This window comes from Squalius cephalus, assembly GCF_949319135.1.
Source record: "Squalius cephalus genome assembly, chromosome: 8".
Lineage (NCBI taxonomy): Eukaryota > Metazoa > Chordata > Actinopteri > Cypriniformes > Leuciscidae > Squalius > Squalius cephalus.
The window spans coordinates 31,301,262-31,320,276 of NC_137129.1; the positions used below are offsets into that span (position 1 = coordinate 31,301,262).

Consider the following 19,015-nt stretch of genomic DNA (forward strand, 5'->3'; position numbering starts at 1 on the left):
TAACCAATGAAAACATCTGTCGTGACTCCTGACCTTTACCTCGGTTAATAATTTACTATTAGAAGTCTTAAGATGCCTAAAATGTTTTACTCTGTTGAATAATTTCTGCATTATGCCACTAAATGATAATATTAGAAACCAATATTAGTATGAGGATGCAAGTTACATAATGACCTGCATAATTTGTCACTAATTTGCAATAATTTCTGCATTATGCCACCCAAGGAATATATTACAAATGTATGAGGATGCAGGTATGTATTGACCTGTGTAGATATGTAAGAGAAAACACTAAACCCTATTGTGGTAAATATATGTAATGTGCTGTTTCATCACTGGTAAGAAATGTATTTTATTTATCTCAGTTTACTATATATATATATTTTTTTTTCAATTTACATCGCATTAACAACATTTTCATTTTGGACTCTTTTAACTTGTCTGAGAAACCACAAATCGCTACATAGCATATTGTCTACTGTTTGTCTACTTTGGTAAACAGTTTTTTTGTTTGTTTTTCTTCACCCAGTAGATGTGATATGTTGTAACACACACACTTTGCATTCATTTCTAGAAACAGTGCAGTTTCCGTTGCCAGTTCTGCAGACAGCCCTGCCAGATTGCAGCAGGCCATAAGTGGACTGGGGCAGACAGCATCATGCTACCGAAGCCTTGTTTTAACTGCCCTGGAAAAGGGGGAGAGGGAAAGAGAGAGAGATTGCTGCATTCTCACTGACATGCAGAGCATTACCATAATTGGCTTTTCTACATGATAGGACAGAGGAAATAATAATGTCATTTTATTTACAGCCTTCAGTGTCCTGCCCCCCTCTCCCTCCTCCTTTTCTCTTTCTCTCTCCATCTCTCTCCCTGTCTGCCTTCAGCGTGCTGCGTAGGTCAAAAGACATGGTTTGATCAGCCCTGTCCAAAGGCATCAAAGTTGAGTGGCATGTAATGGAGACCCAGTGACAAACCACATCGGCCAGCCAAATAAGACTTGCCAGTTTTCCCATTAAAATGTCGGGTAAACGGCGCGGCTTTCCTCTGCACACTCCAAAACCACTCTGACCGGCTAAATCAGCCGACTGAGGGAAGGCAGAATTGGACATTAGTAGTGCAAATGACTGTAGTGATTGCCCCCTCTCCTCCTCGATAAAATAAATAAATAAGGAGGAGGAGGCGGGGGAGAGAAGGAGGCGACGGTGGGCCGCACAGTGACAGTCGAGGAAGTAGAGGCCATCGGCATCTGCGCTCTGTCTGCGAGCATTCTCGTTCCCCTCTTCAAGTTTGAACACTTAGGCCTGACACTTCTCAAGTGCACCAGCCAGCCCAATCAAACAGACCTGGTTTTGTCAAGCGGACTGCTTGGAAGCTGTGGAAAGGATGGGTTTTTGAAGAACAGCAGATGTTTTTGGCCGCCAAAATCACTCTGTTCTAAAACATAGCAAGCTGCATCCATAGCCAGTGTTTTAAGGCAACATAAGTACTTTACTCTATTCAGAATTTAAGAGCAGCTTTACAGTAATAAACAGGAAAAGAACAGTAATCAAATACAAGACATTCAAATTCTGCTGTATAGCAGCTCTAAAACGAAAAAAAGTGCCTTTTTCAGCTCAAATCAGTTCAATAACTGTAAAGTTCATCAGTTATGAAAAAAGTTCAATTGAACTATAATCAGCTCAACAGAAGTCAGTAGTGAGTTCAGTGTCGATTAAATTCAATAACCGTGTATGTTGCAAACATTCGTCAAATACGAAGCCAAGTTGATTCAGCTATAGAGCAGCTCTGCAAAAGTTTGATCATCCAGCTCAATTCGGTTCAAGTGTGGTTCTCAGGAATAGAAATCGAGAAAAAAAAAACATGGGAGAAACCAGGCTCAGTCTGGGGGCCAGTTCTCATTTAGTGGTTAGCATTGTTCTCTGGGGCGCATCTGGGAAATGTGGGTTCGAATCTTGTCTGTGTCTCATTTCCTGTTATTTCAACTCTAAATAAATAATAAATAGAGGTGTAATGTGCATTTTCAGAGTTTCGCTTGTAGAAACAATTCAATCTTGTCTAGAGTCACGGCTTGCTAATTCTCTGCTGTTTGTTGGGCAACTGTATGTGAATCTTAACGCTCGAGTGCTCGTATGTGGGTGGTGTTTCTAAGAGCTGGCACTGGCTGTGTTTGTATGTGTGGTGTCATGGGTGTCTATAGCAAGAAGGTTCACTCTCCGGCTGATCTTTGTTGGCTGAGACGGTGAGCTCTGCTCGTGTGAGTATGTGTGTGTATGCCCTGCTCATGTCCCGTTGCTGTGTCACCTGTCTAAAATCAGTGAGATCTCAGCAGCCACAGTGACAGCTCCACTCTGGACACAGATGGCCACGCTCTCCTGCACAACACACATACACACACACCTCACATATCGCACACCTCATACATGCACACAAGCACAATGCCCTGGTGCTCTGGCTGATCGTTTTAGATGTTGGTGGGCACTCAAGAACATACACACCTTTGTTCTTGAGTCTCCATTCTGGTGTGTTGTGTTTGAAAGAACACACGCAAGCACATGGGTGTAAGACTGATCTTAAAACTGTTTGGGGTGGGAAGGGTGCACATTCTACATTTTATCAGCCTGCTTGGCTCATGAATATTAATTAGATGGGATCATTCTTGTCATAGTTTTAAATGATTTGCTGAAACAGAGCTGGTGTCTCAACTTATAGTGTAAATAATATGCAATATAATATGTAAATGTAAATAGACATGTACGTTTATAATTTAGATCTACATAATTGTAAATTTATTGTGTGTTTTTATATACATGTATCTATATGTGTGCATGTAAATGCGTGCTTGTGTAAGATTTCAAACCTCAGAAAACGAAATGTGAAGAGTTTCAAGCCCTGTTTTGTACGGTATCCGTGGAAAGTGCCTGCTTCACTCAGTAAATCAAACTCTTTCTCGTTCTCCTCCGCATCAAAAGCATCTTCTTTTTATAGAAACTATTGATTCGCTTAATTGTGTGTATTCTTAACAACTTATCTGTGTCGTTTTCTCCCGACAGTACAATGCAGGCTTATTTTTGACTGACAAACACAACAAGCCCCTCCCCCCCTCCTCTCCTCTTAATCCCTCTCTTATTGTTCGGCGTGATGTTTAAAAGCAGGCCCCCGATAAGAGATGTCAGCAGTCAAACTTCTGATTGGGTTATTAAGTGTGAGCTGTCGTTGCCGTCGTCTGGCGGGTTCCTTTTTTTTTTGACGCAGATGGCAAAAAATTGCCAAGTCGTGTTTGACGACTTGATGCGAGGACAGTGACATGCCAACGCGCATGCCTGTCAGATGCCACGCGGTGTCAGGGGCTGAGAAGACGCGCTCGATTTAGTGTCAGGTTCTGCCCATCTCTTTGCGAAAAAAGCCCTCTCGTTCTGGCTTTCTTCTTCGCCCCCCGTCTCACTTTTCTGTCTCTCTCTCTCTCTCTGCCCCTCTATCACTCTCTCTGTAATTACAGCAAAGATGAAAAACTTCTCTCTTTGTTTTAACGTGATAAGCTGTCTTAAATGCTGCAGTGACTTGAGGGAATTATCAGGGCTTCAATCCATTGAACCGTGTTGCGGCTTGAACATTTCTTTTTAAAGCGATATTTGGATAAGTGATTTATTTGACAGTTCGTAATGTTTATTTCACCAAATCCCTTTCGCTTTACGCCGCCTACTTGATTTCTCCGAGGAATTGACGGATTGAAATCCATCGGAGAGTTCGAGGTGGAATCAGTGATTCCTCCGGATCAGAAGGCGTCGTTTAAGAATATCCCAGTAACGGGAACACCACATACACCACGTTCCCAGCTGTTCACGCCCCTACAGCTTCCTCCACACAGCTGTAAATGGCACCTTACAAACATCAGGTACGGAGTCCGTTCTGATTACGTGTGCTCAGCTGCACGCCGTTTGAAGCTGACAGCACATCTGCTTCAACCACCGAGACGGATCTTGGCATCTCGGACAGACATCTCCTGGTGGCTCGCTGAGATAAAGGAACAACTCTTCAAGCGCTGCCTGTCTCTTTTTCTTCTCTTTACTCCCATCTCCTCTACTGCTCCCCTCTTTTCCTGCTCTGTCTCTTCCCATTGCCTTCACAGTTGTGCGGGCTGTTGTTGTGGCTTTTCTCCTCGTGTTGTGTTCAAAATGGCTGATAGTAACAATACCACTCACAAAGTGAACAGGAGGCTTTTTTGTAGCTGGACATGCTGTGAAGATGCATGCATGCACACACACACACACACACACAAGCACGCTCGAAAGAGGTACTTTGATGTGTTTCGATGACGGAGAGCTCATTTTGTTTATCTCCCACTGCAGATCGAAACCAGCTGATGAAACAGGAATTTAATCCTACCGCTCCTCATTAAGCACTTGGTCTCATGGACCTTTATTCTCTTTTCATTAAGCGAATTAAACGAGTAGCATTCTCTCTCTCCCTCTCTCGCTCTTTTTGTCTTGCAGCTGTGGGTGCCGACAGTGGGCTATCACTCTGTTTTTTTCTGTCATAGCTCTGTCGGCACACAATAGAGTGAAGGAGCTTTTTGTGGCTGAAACATGAAACCTTACATTTGTGAACATTATTGTTCTGTTCCTTTCCCCTAATGTAATACATCTGACAGTACATCTTATTACCACACATTTAGCCGAGGAAAATAAGCATTTTCTAGTGTGTTGCGTAGGCAACATTTTTCAGTATCCTCTTTTTACCTTTAGAAATAAATGTGCACTTAGCAGTTATACACAGAGCAAAAATAGCTGTGTTTTCACAAATAAGCATGAATGTGTATTTCTGAAACATGCACTCGTGGCCCGATGCTGTTTTCACTAAAATCAATGCATTAACTGGTTCTTATCAATTCCTTTTAGTCAAAATATCGACAAGGGAGGAAGACATCAATGCCAATGTTTAGAGGCCAGGGTGGCCGATAAAGTACAAATAAACATATAAATATGAAATCCAAAATGACACTATTTACTTTTCCTAAAATGATAGTTCACCCAAAAATTACAAGTCTTTCACAATTTACTCAACCTCATGTTGTTTCAAACCTATGTGACTTACACGCAAAAGAAAATATTTTGAAGAATGATTCAACTGTTGTTGTCCAAATAATGAAAGCCAGTGGGCTCCAAAACAAAGCTGGACCACTTTGACTTTGGGAAATAAAAATAAATAAAAATAGAGGCATTTTCAAAATCATATTTTGCGTTCTGCAACAAAGTCATACACATGTAGATGCTTTTTAAAGAATTTATTTTTGGATGAACTATCTCTTAAATGCACATTTCAAGCAGTTATTTAGGCATTATTTTTTGCTTCATTACCTACAACATAAATTGGACTCAAAATTGCTCTAATTAAACACTTATTTTTAATATTTAACATTTGCAAACAAAAAATCTTAACAAAATTGAAACTAACACAAAAACTAATCCTGCTAATCACCCATGCAGACATGGTTATCAGTCAATGCTAAAATATTGCTGAAATATAATATATTTATCACTAGAAGGAAGGTGCACTAAAGATGGTTATGTATCCTCTTGTCTTTTATTTCACTCTCTCTTTTTCCCCTGTGGCTGCACACACTCTTGACTCCCTGAGAGTTAGTACAGCATGGACCATGACAACATGACATGCCATTTCCACTTGCATTTTAGCATGACTCGCTGCGAGAACTTCCATCGCCTCTGCCAACAGCATTGAGGCAAGCTGCACCCCGCGCTGCATCCCTGGCAATAACTTAGACGCAATCTCACACTCAGAGGAGTCTAGCTTGGCTAGTGCATTAGAGAACTGGATCAATGTCACACATAGTCTGTGCCCTCTAACTACAGGGGAAAGGAGGACAAGAAAGAGCAAGAGAGAGTAGTCTAAATGGGGTTAATATTTAAGAATGACATTTTTGTAAACAAAGGGGTGGGGTTTGGGGTAATTTTGTAGTATTGGATGTAAATGGATGTCTTTTTTACAATTTGAAATTATATAATTTGCTTTCATTACAATATTCATAATGGAGTACAGTTTTTAATTCCATGCATAAATCCATGATATTACCATGTTTCTTTTCAGTATGTTATTCTGTTTTAAAGATTTGTTTTTTTTTTAGATAACTAATTTTTTCTTTAGAGGACTCTCCTCTGCCCTCTTTACCCTTGCTGAGCTGTTACACAGGATAGCTTTGTTAGTCTCAGCAGTGAAGGGGGCTATCTATCATAGTCAAGATATGGATGTTTGCCACTTTATAATTGCAAACCTGCGTCCTCTGCCAGGACTATTGACAAAAAAAATCTCTTTAAGTTCATCATGTAAGCATGCACACACACACACACACACACGTGCACATGCAATGATACATTTTCCCACACCTATTTCATTTGAAGCAACTAAAATGTAAAAGTGAATTTACTTATTCAACAATCCATGTTAAAGATGCACATTTTGGGGGCTCTTGACTCATCATCTCTCCCCTCCCCCCTTCTTTTGTTTTCTCAGCCTATGTGCCGGAAGACGAGCTTAAGGCAGCTAAGATCGATGAGGAGCACCTGCAGGACGACGGGCTCTCCTTAGACGGTCAGGACGCAGAGTACCTGTGCAATGAAGAAGATGATGGGCGTGAACAGCTAAGCTACCAGAATTCTCCACTCAGCAATGGCACCAACCCAGATGCAGGGTACGCCTCGCCCCTCAGCGACACCAGTGATCACCTGGCTGACTTCAAAAGCACCTCCTCCAAAGAGGGCCAGGATAAAGAGGAGGTTGAAGACTTGGAGACAGATGCCGGACTATCATTGCAGGACAGCCTGGCGCAGATGAAAGCCGTCTATGCAAACCTGATTTCAGATGCTTCCTGGTCGAGTATTACAAAGGACATTATGAAAAGCAAGCAGGTTAGTGCTAGTAGCACTAACAGTACCCCAAGCAGCCACAAGGGGAACAACAGCATTGTGAACAGCCATGCAAGTAATATTACAAGCAGCGGAGCTAGCAGCAGCAGCAATGCTAGTGCTAGCACAAAGACAAATGTGACGCCGAGCAGCAATTCTACAAAAGCCACCACATTAAACAATGCCAACAATGGAAACATCAACGGTGCTAACAGTGGGGGTGTTGCATATGACTGGCATCAAGCAGCACTTGCTAAAACCTTACAGCATACACCCTACCACCTCATGCCTGAACCAAGTCTCTTCAGCACAGTGCAGCTGTACCGGCAAAACAATAAGCTGTACGGGCCTGTGTTTACGGGTGCCAGCAAGTTTAGATGCAAGGACTGTAGTGCAGCCTACGACACGCTTGTAGGTCTCACAGTGCACATGAATGAAACAGGCCATTACCGTGATGATAACAAGGACAAAGAGGAGGACAGGGGCAAGAAATGGTCCAAGCCACGGAAGCGATCCTTAATGGAGATGGAGGGCAAAGAAGATGCTCAGAAAGTTCTGAAATGCATGTATTGTGGCCACTCGTTTGAATCCCTACAGGACTTGAGTGTCCACATGATCAAAACTAAACATTACCAGAAAGTGCCTCTCAAAGAACCAATGCCAGCTCTTGCCTCAAAGCTGGTCCACTCCACCAAAAAGAGAGCGTTCCAAGACCTGTTGTCTCCTTGCTCACCTGAGTCAATCTCCAGCACGCCTGGCATTCCATTGGCAGAGACTGCGCCCACCAAAGATCAGAAGATTTCCAACCCATATGTCACAGCTAATAACCGTTATGGCTACCAAAACGGTGCAAGTTATACCTGGCAGTTTGAGGCCCGAAAAGCTCAAATTCTTAAGTGTATGGAGTGCGGGAGTTCCCATGACACCTTGCAACAGTTGACAGCCCATATGATGGTGACCGGACATTTTCTCAAAGTCACAAACTCCGCCTCTAAAAAAGGAAAACAATTGGTGTTTGATCCTGTGGTGGAAGAGAAAATCCAATCCATTCCTCTTCCACCCACAACAACACGTCTACCAGCTCCCACTATCAAGTCCCACCCTGATTCACCAATACACCCATCCACCATGGATGAAAGAAAGGAGCTGGAAGAGGACAAATGGGAGGAACCTGAGGAGAAAAAAATCAAGCAAGAGAAAGAGGATCCTGTTGAGAAAGTGGAAAAAACGGAAAAACACAGCCATTACAAATATCTAAGAGAAGAGGATCTTGAAGAGTCTCCTAAAGGTGGACTAGATATTCTCAAGTCATTAGAAAATACAGTCTCCAGTGCAATCAGTAAGGCTCAGACCGGTACGCCCACTTGGGGTGGATATCCCAGCATTCATGCCGCTTACCAGCTCCAAGGGTCTTTGAAATCATCTATACCCGCTGTCCAGAGTGTCCAGATTCAACCAACATTCAATGCCAGCAGCTTGAAATCTTTGACCTCTGACTCCAGCACTCTAATCCATTCTCCAAGCAGCCCATCACCACCTCCAAACCATAAAAGCAACGTCCTAGCAATGGAAGAGTTAGTGGAGAAAGTAACAGGAAAAATCCCTTCAAAGAAAGACCGGGATGAAAAATCAATTGAACGTGTTTCCAAACATCTCACTGCTGAATTACCCTCTCCGGTCCTCAAAGACCGAAAGGACCTGCCAAGATCAGAGGACCTGCCAAGATCAGGTGACCTTAGCAAGCCAACAAAGAATGGAATGGTAGATAAAGACCTAGACCACGTTCTGGTTCGGGAAGGAGAATACAAGGAAAGCCATGCAGATAATCTTGTAAAGAACGGAACGGATGTCCTCAAAACACAAGTCAGCAATGGTTGCGATAATTTAGGAATCATCACTGACCACTCACCAGAACAGCCTTTAGTCAACCCTCTTAGTGCATTGCAGTCTATCATGAACACTCATTTGGGTAAGGCCTCCAAAACGGTCAGTCCACTCCTGGACCCACTAGCAATGCTGTACAAGATCAGCAACAACATGATGGAAAAGCCCATGTACAATCCAGCTCAGGTCAAGCAAGTCGAGTCCATCAACAGATATTATGACAATAATGATGATCAACCCATGGACTTGACGAAGTCCAAAAGTGGCAATGGGCCCACAAACAATTGTTCATCCACTGTTATCAGCAACAGCAACAGCAGCATCACAAACAGCACCCGACCCATCTTGTCAACGTTGACTGAATCAGTCTCATCTCCTCTTCGGGAGAATGCTCTAATGGACATCTCTGACATGGTGAAGAACCTCACGGGTCGCCTGACGCCAAAGTCGTCAACCCCTTCCTCTATATCCGAAAAGTCCGATGCAGATGGCTGTGCTTTTGAGGATGGGCTGGAGGATCTTTCACCCATTCAGAAGAGAAAAGGCAGGCAATCAAACTGGAACCCTCAGCATCTGTTGATTCTTCAGGCTCAGTTTGCGTCCAGCCTTCGAGAAACCCCTGATGGAAAGTACATCATTACAGACCTAGGTCCTCAGGAGCGTGTACATATTTGTAAGTTTACAGGTCTCTCCATGACCACCATCTCCCACTGGTTGGCAAACGTCAAGTACCAACTCAGGCGGACAGGTGGAACCAAGTTTCTGAAGAACATAGACTCAGGCCAGCCACTGTTCCTGTGTAGTGACTGTGCCTCCCAGTTCAGAACTCCCTCCGCATACATTAACCACTTAGAGTCCCACTTGGGCTTTAGCTTGAAAGACCTCTCAAAATTATCAATAGACCTCATAAGAGACCAGCAAGCAGTCACAAAAATGATCACAGACAAGACATTCAGTGCCCTTGGCTTAACTGAGGAGGACTCTAATTCCATATTTCAGTGCAAACTGTGCAATAGGACTTTTGTCAGCAAGCACGCAGTGAAACTGCACCTCAGCAAAACGCACGGAAAGTCACCGGAGGACCATCTGATCTTTGTTACTGAGCTGGAAAAGTTAGAAAAAGCCTAAGGAAAGCAGGCTGGTGGCAGTGAAGTGACTGGATTGAGAATCATTGCACTACATCACTGTACTGCACTGCGCCTGAACTGAGCCTTCAAAATCAGTCCAAATTCTGTCGTGAAACTGCCTGATTGGACCATGGTCTATTTTGTTTTTTTCCCTCGTTTTTCAGTCTCTTGATTTCTATCTCTTGCTTTGTACTGTATTTATCTGATATGTGTCGGTTATGTGCATGTTTTTTTAACTTTATTTTATCTCTGAGTGACTTCATATTCAAACAGAATTTACAATTTGTACTCTGTTGAATTGGGAATGAAACAAACATGGTATCCATGGGCATGGTCTAAAACAAAATGGCAAAAGAACTTCTGAATAGAATGAGTCGCGTTGTACACTTACTATACATTAAAAAAGACTGACTTCATTAAAGCACTCTGTGGTGTTGAATGTTATGAGAATATGTATAAAATGAGACAGAGCTATTTTGTTAATTTGAGCTCAGATTTTCAGATATTGGCTTGACATAAATCAAACTGCAACCCTTTGAAGTGAAAACAATGAATTGTAGATTTTGTTGAGTCTTCTAAACCTTGAAGGATATTGAAGATTTTGACAGGCTGCCTATGATTATAAACTTTGGTTTTTCAAAGGCATTTCTTGGTTTTTAATAATCTTTTCGTTTTTTTTTTTTTTTCGTTTTTTTGTTAAGTATCATTTTATACAGTAGCAATTTGAAACGTATGCTTTGGTACCACTATTTCTCTTTCTATGGTTTCGCTTTGGTTTCAACCTGTAAAGACTTAATTGAAATCTTATATACAGCACATATATTTAAATGATCAGCGAAGATGTGTAAATTTCCATCATCATATCTTGCCAATTGCCGCAGCTCAACATTGTTTGTATGGTGTGCATTCTTTTATATTGTCATTTTATATATAGTAAACAAAAAGGAAATAATATGTACAGAGATGTATATGCAGTATATGTGCTGTAGAACCACGATTCATCCTTTAGTTGAACTAAGTTCTCTGATGTGGTAAATATGAATTGACTGAAGGAGTTGCATCGCTGTTGATGCATGGTGTATAAGAGGGAACCAAGCAATGCAAAACATGAAATACAGTACATTTCAATGTTTTATCATGCCATTGTGAAAAGTCCCATCAATTCCCTTAATTAAAAAAGAAAAAAAATGTTTTTGTCCCTTAATTGTAAAATAAAAACTGAAGCATTTCTTGATTAATGTTGTTCTCCATTTGGTCATTCGTGTGTTTTTCTCTTTTCCTACAATCAGCAATTAACTTGAAATGAAGTCCACCTTGTGGACTTTTTTTTTATTTTTTTAGCTTTCTTCAGAGTTGAAATATTCTGAAGTTCATTGTCCGTGTTTGCTTTTGTTATTCTTTGAATGCAGCACCTTTTCTGTGCTGTATGTAAATGAGAGATGTTTCCAGACACAAAACCTGCCAGTAAACAGGAAACTCTCACTGGAGCCAAAATGGGCAAAGAACTTGTGGATTTAACGCTTTTCCCGTAAAGCCTGCATATCTGGCTTCTCAGGACTGATTCTGTAGCATTGATCCAGCTCTTCCTCTCTTTTTTTTCCCCAGAGGATCTTAGTGCAGTCCCTGTACGTATTCTATGTAAATTATAGCAATCATGACAACTGCGACATTGTGAGTACCTGCAGAGCGGAGTGAAACATCGGCAGATAGACACAGTTTAAGCAGATTTGCATTTTTTCCTGTTCACACAAGCACTCTCCAAGCATTTCACGGGGTTTTCAGACTTAGAAATAAATGCCCAATTTCTAGTGGGAATCAAAGATTTACTCTTTTCAGCTCAATTACTGAGTGATTATACGTGTGGACACAGGGGGCTTGAGGGGAAACGAAACAAGAAGGGGAAAGGACTGAAATATGCAGTGTTTGCACAATAATCTCAATCTCCATTTGAAGCCGCTTTGGGGAGTTGCAGTATCAAACCCCTTGTTAGTTGCCCTATTTGAGAGTATCCTCTCACTCAAATTGGCATGTTTTGATTTCCCAGTAGTCCCATACTGAATATTCTGAGCCTCCATCTGCTAGTTTTGCTTTCCTCAATTACTGTAATTCGTTTTCACTTTTATTCGGAATGCAGCATATCTGTGCAAACTATCAGAAATATTAAGCCATGTAAATCCAAGAGTATCCTACTACTTTTGTATAAATAGTCAAATTTGTCATCCAGACAAATTATTTTTTACACATTAAGGAAGCAGGTTTAGGCATTGAGTATGTTCTGGAGTAGATTTAAAACTATTCATTTATTCGAGTCATGGCTTTGGCTGGCATAACTTTTCCACATCTTGAAATATCCTCAATACAATAGTCTGAAAGCATTATTGTTATTGAAATCAAACCTTTTGAGTATGGAGCAGATTTAAGTGTATTATAAAATTAAGCCTTCCATTTCCTTCCACATCTGGGGTCCTGACGCACATGAAGATAAAGGGGTTGTGCCAGGACTCTCTCAAAGAATTGACTTGCTACCTATGCGCAGATTTCACGTTATGAGAAACAAAAGGCCTCAAAGCGTACATTTGTGTCTTAAAGCTCCAGTTGAATTAAAGTGCAAACACAAAGGTGAGACAATGTTGAAGACATAAGGTTTTGAATGCCCTGCAACTTTGTGTGCAAGAAGTGGCAAACATTGTTTTCATGTTTTATCTGTTTGTACATGTTGCTGGCAAGTACTTTCTTTCTATGAATCATGATAGCAGTACATTTCTGTTTGTGAAAGAATGCATTTGGAATTCAATTCCTGAGTCCATTGACAAAGGTGATTATTGATTAATAAACAAAAATGATTGATTAATCAAACAAATATGTTGTTTTTAGACGTCAAAACAGATCTCCACTTTCATTTGCGCTGTCACCAGTCTAAAATACTAAGATGTTTCATATCGAAACAGGATGAAGGGTTGAAGGAGAACAGAATTTTGAACGTTTTTGCACGTCAAACATCAGTGTCATCACTGATGCAACTCGTCACTGTGAATTCATCAGCTTAACCTCGTCACATGTTTTGTTATTTCACTTCAAACAAACAGGAAATAAATAATCTCAGTCTGTTTCTTTCTCACAGACAGACGGTGAAGCATAAATATGATGCCACACAAAAGAATTCATTGAGAGTGGGACAATGATGAATTTTAACTGGTTACAATTTGTCGTTTTCAAAAGGCAAAGCGGCGAGACATCAAGGTAATTTAAACGTTCCCTATCAAAATTGCACACTTTCTTCTGAAAGGAATAAGATTGAAAATAATAAAATCTGGAAAATGACACATTGTGGTCTGTGAATGACAGTATTTTTGAATATAAAATGGAAAAAGAAGACTTTCAACCAAGCCAACATTCATCCTAATGGACAGTTTGTTTGGCCAAAAACATTCATGGGTATCTTTAAAAAAAAAAAAAAGGGCATCATTTACTCGCCATGTCATTCCAAATCCATATGACATTCAGTCTCTATAGAAAAAAAAAGGAGATATTAAGTAGAATGTTCCCGCTGGTGCTTTTTGTAATTTTTGGTCACTGTCACCATTCATTTTAAAACCCCTTCTGCTAAACGGCTTCTTTTGTCTTCTACAGATGAAACATGAAACAGACGACATGAGAGCGAATAAATGACGACAGAATTTTCATTATTGCGTTCACCTTCACCCCAAAGCCTGGCTTCCTTGAGTCAAATACACAACTTTAAAAACACATGCAGTTTGAAATGCACCAACAGTGACACCTTAAAGTGTTCCTCCATCAATTTTAAACGTTTTAAGCCTTTAAAAACTCATTTGACACCCTGTGCGCTGACTATTTCCAGACTGAATTTGTTATTCTTAAGCTGTCCGCAATGAGGCCTGTGTTCCTGTCAAACGACAGCTGTCAAACTACAAGGCGGAATTGTGTAAAATTGAATCACAGTTGAACGCTGTAGAAAACAAAGGGCTGTCAGATAAATGCACATGGCAGAATAAATTGTGAGCCGTTTGATTGGCAGCTCTAGGACAAAACGTACATTTCCGAGAATAAATATGGCTGGAAAACTTTGAGTCCCATCAGGTGATGGACTGCGGGATCATTGCATTAAGACTTATTTGATGCTTCCTTCCCAACGGATGTGTGAAGTGTTGGGGAGACGGCATCACAAATGGTTGTGTTCCTGTCAAAAGTGAGCCGTGTTTGGAGATGGAACGTCCTGCTTATTCATCTGCGTGTGGATAGCGGCCTGAAGAATGGAGATGTGACAAAATCGCTTCTTTATAGAATAATGACGGCTGACACAGGGCCTAATGGATGCAGTGTTTTTAATCTCTGTGAAGGCTCAGCCCGGTGATGGACTCGGCTGCCAGGCCTACAGGTGTGCTGTGACAGCCTGTCTATTCTACTGCTCATCACTCACGCAGAGCAAAGACGACCAGCTACATTTCAGCCCAATCCGCTCAGTCGCTGTATTGCATTCGAATGCAAAGCGGTGGGAGGTGGCACCGTAATCCAAGCCGAAACCCGCCCACAAGTTCTCTGGCTTCTTTATGTAGAGGTTAAGAGAGTCAAGTCCAATGTTGCACAGGATACGGCAAGTTGGGTATGATGGGAAGAAGAATAAGTTCAGCTTATTCAGACACACACTTTCTACACATGCAAACTGTAGATGAAACACTGGATACCTGAGAAAAGACATTTAGATAAAAAAAAAAAAAAAAATTCATTAAGGCCTCTTTTACACTGCAGGTCTTGATGCCCAATTCCTATTTGTTGACCATCCGATTTTTTTTTTTGACCAGCTTGCATCTTCTTTTAAAAGTGACCCCTATCCAATATCTGCATTTACACTATACGCATAGCAAAACAAACAAAGGTAGACATACTGACCCGACAAGCTTAGGCCGAAAAGGAAGTAAAAACGGCACTATTTGCAATGGACGCCGATCAGCTTTCCGCACCATCTTTAAAGGTAAGCTCAACATTGGGTTGAGCCTTCGTCCTCCATTGGGCCGTTTAAAAAAGTCATGTGATCGCGGTCGGTGTCCACCTGAGTTGATGTCATTTGCCACTATCTCTTTTTCAATCACGTACGACTCAGATTGACGGGATTATCCGATCTGTCCGATCTTACATGGCAGATACAAATGCATGTATCCGATTCATATCAGATTTATTTCCACATATGAATGAGGGCTGAAACAGATCTGAGAATATCGGAATCCATGTGCTTTTTTTCCTGCTTACACGTTCGTGGGTCAAATCCAGAGGTGTAAAGAAATCCTGAAAACCATTCTTGAGTAAAAGTACAGATACCTTACAGCAAAAATGACTCCTTTACAAGTTACAAGTCACCAATTCCAATACGACTTAAGTACTGTTAAAATCAGATACCAAGAATTTTACTTAAGTATTTTGGCCTTTGTCACCAGTTCTGTTCATGATTTTTATGGACAGAAGTTCTAGGTGCAGCCAGGGACCAGAGGGTGTCTGGTTTGGGGACCACACGATTTCGTCTCTGCTTTTTGCGGATGATGTTGTCATGTTGGCCTCATCAGACCAGGATCTTCAGCATGCACTGGGACGATTTGCAACCGAGTTTGAAGCGGCTGAAATGAGAATCAGCACCTCCAAGTCCGAGGCCAAGGTTCTCAGTCGGAAAAGGGTGGCTTGCCCACTTCAGGTTGGTGGAGAGTTCCTGCCTCAAGTGGAGGAGTTCAAGTATCTTGGGGTCTTGTTCACGAGTGAGGGAAGGATGGAACGGGAGATCGACAGATGGATCGGTGCAGCTTCAGCAGTAATGCGGTCGATGAACCGGTCTGTCGTGGTGAACAAGGAGCTGAGCCGCAAAGCGAAGCTCTCGATTATGGTCTGTGGGTCATGACCGAAAGGACAAGATCCCAGATACGGGTGGCTCAAATGAGCTTTCTCTGCAGAGTGGCTGGGCGATTCCTTAGAGATAGGGTGAGAAGCTCGGTCACTCGGGAGGAGCTCAGAGTAGAGCCGCTGCTCCTCCACATCGAGAGGAGTCAGCTGAGGTGGCTCGGGCATCTGTTCTGGATGCCTCCTGGACGCACGTCCCACCGGGAGGAGACCCCGGGGAAGACCTAGGACACCTAAAAGACATGCCAGTGAAAATAAGAAACAATTGATTTGTAATGTGAGAAATCATGTTTATTTTCTAAAATCTAAATAAAACTGAACACCTAAATATTAATATATTAAATTATAAATAAAGGTCAACACAACAGACTCTTAAATGTCTACAAACTCTCAAGTCTCAGTTAAGCTCAAGTGCACAAAAAGGCCATAAGTAAACCAATATCCTTCAAAAAGGTCTCATCAAAATAGTGGATAAATAAAATAATGTTAAAATGAACTAGTCAAAGTCTACTTGCACTGGATGTGTTGGTTTCGGCCTCATCACCGGCTGCAGTCATGACCTCATCTCCTAAATCAAACACCTGCAATTCAGAAACTACCTGGTAATGCACTCGCAATTCATGTAAAGTAGCCTTGTTGACAAGTTTGGGTGAATAAAGGCAAAATACACAAGATATAGTACCTTCAATGCCTTTAGATGGCTATATTGCTTCTTTATAGCAGAAACAAACTGCTGCAGAAAAAGTTAGGTGCCATGCAGAATGTAATGTGTAATTGCATTACTGATCACAAATGTATTGGAGTAAAAAGTACATTTACTTCTTCAAAAATGTAGTCAAGTTGCCAACATATTTGATACTCAGTAAAACTACAAAGTAGCCAAAAAGATACTTAAGTACAGTAATGAATTACATTTACTCCAATACTTTACACCACCGGTCATATCCGATCTGTGCCAGATGGGAGGAAAACATCGGAATTGTAAATACAGCCATAGTCTGGGTTGCATAGTTCTACGTAAAAACAGTATAAAATAATTTAGCTTTTTTTTCACATTTGTCAAGTGGCCCTTGTCCCCTTCATCACTTTTATTACTTTTACATAGGATAAATACATACTTGTATGGGTGTTTTTTGTTTTTCAATTATTTCTCAATGTTCAGAGTAAGAAAATGCTGTTCAAATTCTGCTTTCCTACACCTTTATTGTTGAAAAAGTATATTTATTTAAAGGGATGGTTCGGAGTAATTTCAACCTAGGGTCCTTTGCACCATGACCTCGAGCCAAACACCCCCCCAGAAGCTTTTTTTTCCCCTTGGTCGAACATTATTAAAGTTAGAGTTTGTTTAGAGATATCAGCCGAATGACTTAGTGCAGGCGCTAATGGATCCAAGGTTGTATCTCGTAAATTACCCCACTAATAATGCCCGGAATGGTACCAAACTTATACAGTAGTACAAATAGGTTCTGTACTCATAAAACGAGGCATTGGAAAGCTTGTAAGTACATCAGGAGTTTATTTAAATAACACTTGCCTGATGGCTCATACTACCGCTAACCCGGGCGTCGATGTCACTTCCGTGATTTGGGAAAAGCCCATAAATATCCTGGCAGAAAGCGATGCATAAGGATGTAGTGTAACGACGCCCAGTTTCAGGAATGCACTAATATTTTGTTGGTAGAACCAGTTTGCAACAATTATTAGTTAAAGGTCCCATATTGTCAAAACTGAAATTTCCTGGCTTTTTTCATGATAACAGAGGTCTAGGGGCTATGTAACTACCATATAAATTTCAAAACAGTCAATCCACAGACAAAATGCACACAGCCTGCATAAAGTAGATGTGCCTTTTCACGAGCCATTGTGACTTCCGTAAATGTGATGTCAGAACTACTCAGTCACTGCCTTCAGTCCCACCCCCACCAATGATGGGTCACTCAGAAAACAACAGGCCAATCAGAAGAGAGGCTCATGAATATTAAGTAGACAGGCCAAAATCGACCTGTTCTTGGCAGAGCTCCTGAGAAAGGAGCTGTAAATATACACTGCTCAAAAAAATTAAAGGAACACTTTGAAAACACATCAGATCTCAATGGGGAAAAATATCATGCTGGATATCTATACTAATATGGACTGGGTAATGTGTTATGAACGAAAGGATGCCACATCGTTTGATGGAAATGAAAATGATCAGCCTACAGAGGATTGAATTCAAAGACACCCCGGAAATCTAAGTGAAAAAATGATGCAGCAGGCTTGTCAATTTTGCTGAAATTTCATTGCAGCAACTCAAAAATGGTACTCAGTAGTTTGTATGGCCCCCACGTGCTTGTATGCATGCCTGACAACGTCGGGGCATGCTCCTAATGAGACGACGGATGGTGTCCTGGGGTATTTCCTCCCAGATCTGGACCAGTGCATCACTGAGCTCCTGGACAGTCTGAGGTGCAACCAGGTGATGTCAGATGGACCGAAACACAATGTCCCAGAGGTGTTCTATTGGATGTAGGTCAGGTGAGCGTGGTGGCCCTTCAATGGTATCATTCCTTCATCCTCCAGGAACTGCCTGCATGCTCTCACCACATGAGGCCGGGCATTGTTGTGCACCAGGAGGAACCCAGGACACACTGCACCAGCATAGGGTCTGACAATGGATCCAAGGATTTCATCCCGATACCTAATGGCAGTCAGGGTGCCATTGTCTAGCCTGCAGAGGTCTGTGCGTCCCTCCATGGATATGCCTCCCAGACCATCACTGACCCACCACCAAACCGGTCATGCTGAACGATGTTACAGGTAGCATAACATTCTCCACGGCTTCTCCAGACCCTTTCCTGTCTGTCACGTGCTCAGGGTGAACCTGCTCTCATTTGTGAAAACCACAGGGCACCAGTGGCGGACCTGCCAATTCTGGTGTTCAATGGGAAATGCCAATCGAGCTCCCTGGTGCTGGGCAGTGAGCACAGGGCCCACTAGAGGACGTCGGGCCCTCAGGCCACCCTCATGAAGTCTGTTTCTGATTGTTTGGTCAGAGACATTCACACCAGTGGCCTGCTGGAGGTCATTTTGTAGGGCTCTGGCAGTGCTCATCATGTTCCTCCTCGCACAAAGGAGCAGATACCGGTCCTGCTGATGGGTTAAGGACCTTCTACGGCCCTGTCCAGCTCTCCTAGAGTAGCTATCTGT

The 19,015-nt window shown here is 41.9% G+C and overlaps 2 protein-coding genes across 3 annotated transcripts in view; both read left to right on the forward strand.

Annotated features, from left to right (window-relative positions):
* The window catches only part of tshz1 (teashirt zinc finger homeobox 1), a 37,874-nt gene extending 26,697 nt beyond the window's left edge, over nt 1-11,177 (forward strand). The window contains exon 3 of one of the 2 annotated variants that reach the window (XM_079878484.1): nt 6,526-11,177. In XM_079878484.1, coding sequence (XP_079734610.1) covers nt 6,526-9,929 — 3,404 coding nt within the window. In that variant the 3' untranslated portion in view covers nt 9,930-11,177. The remainder of the gene's footprint in view (nt 1-6,525) is intronic. The other variant, XM_079878483.1, reaches the window with a different exon arrangement.
* Nucleotides 1-19,015, forward strand: part of cndp2 (carnosine dipeptidase 2) — a 365,464-nt gene that overhangs the window by 282,905 nt on the left and 63,544 nt on the right. The gene's annotated exons all lie outside the window — the stretch shown is intronic.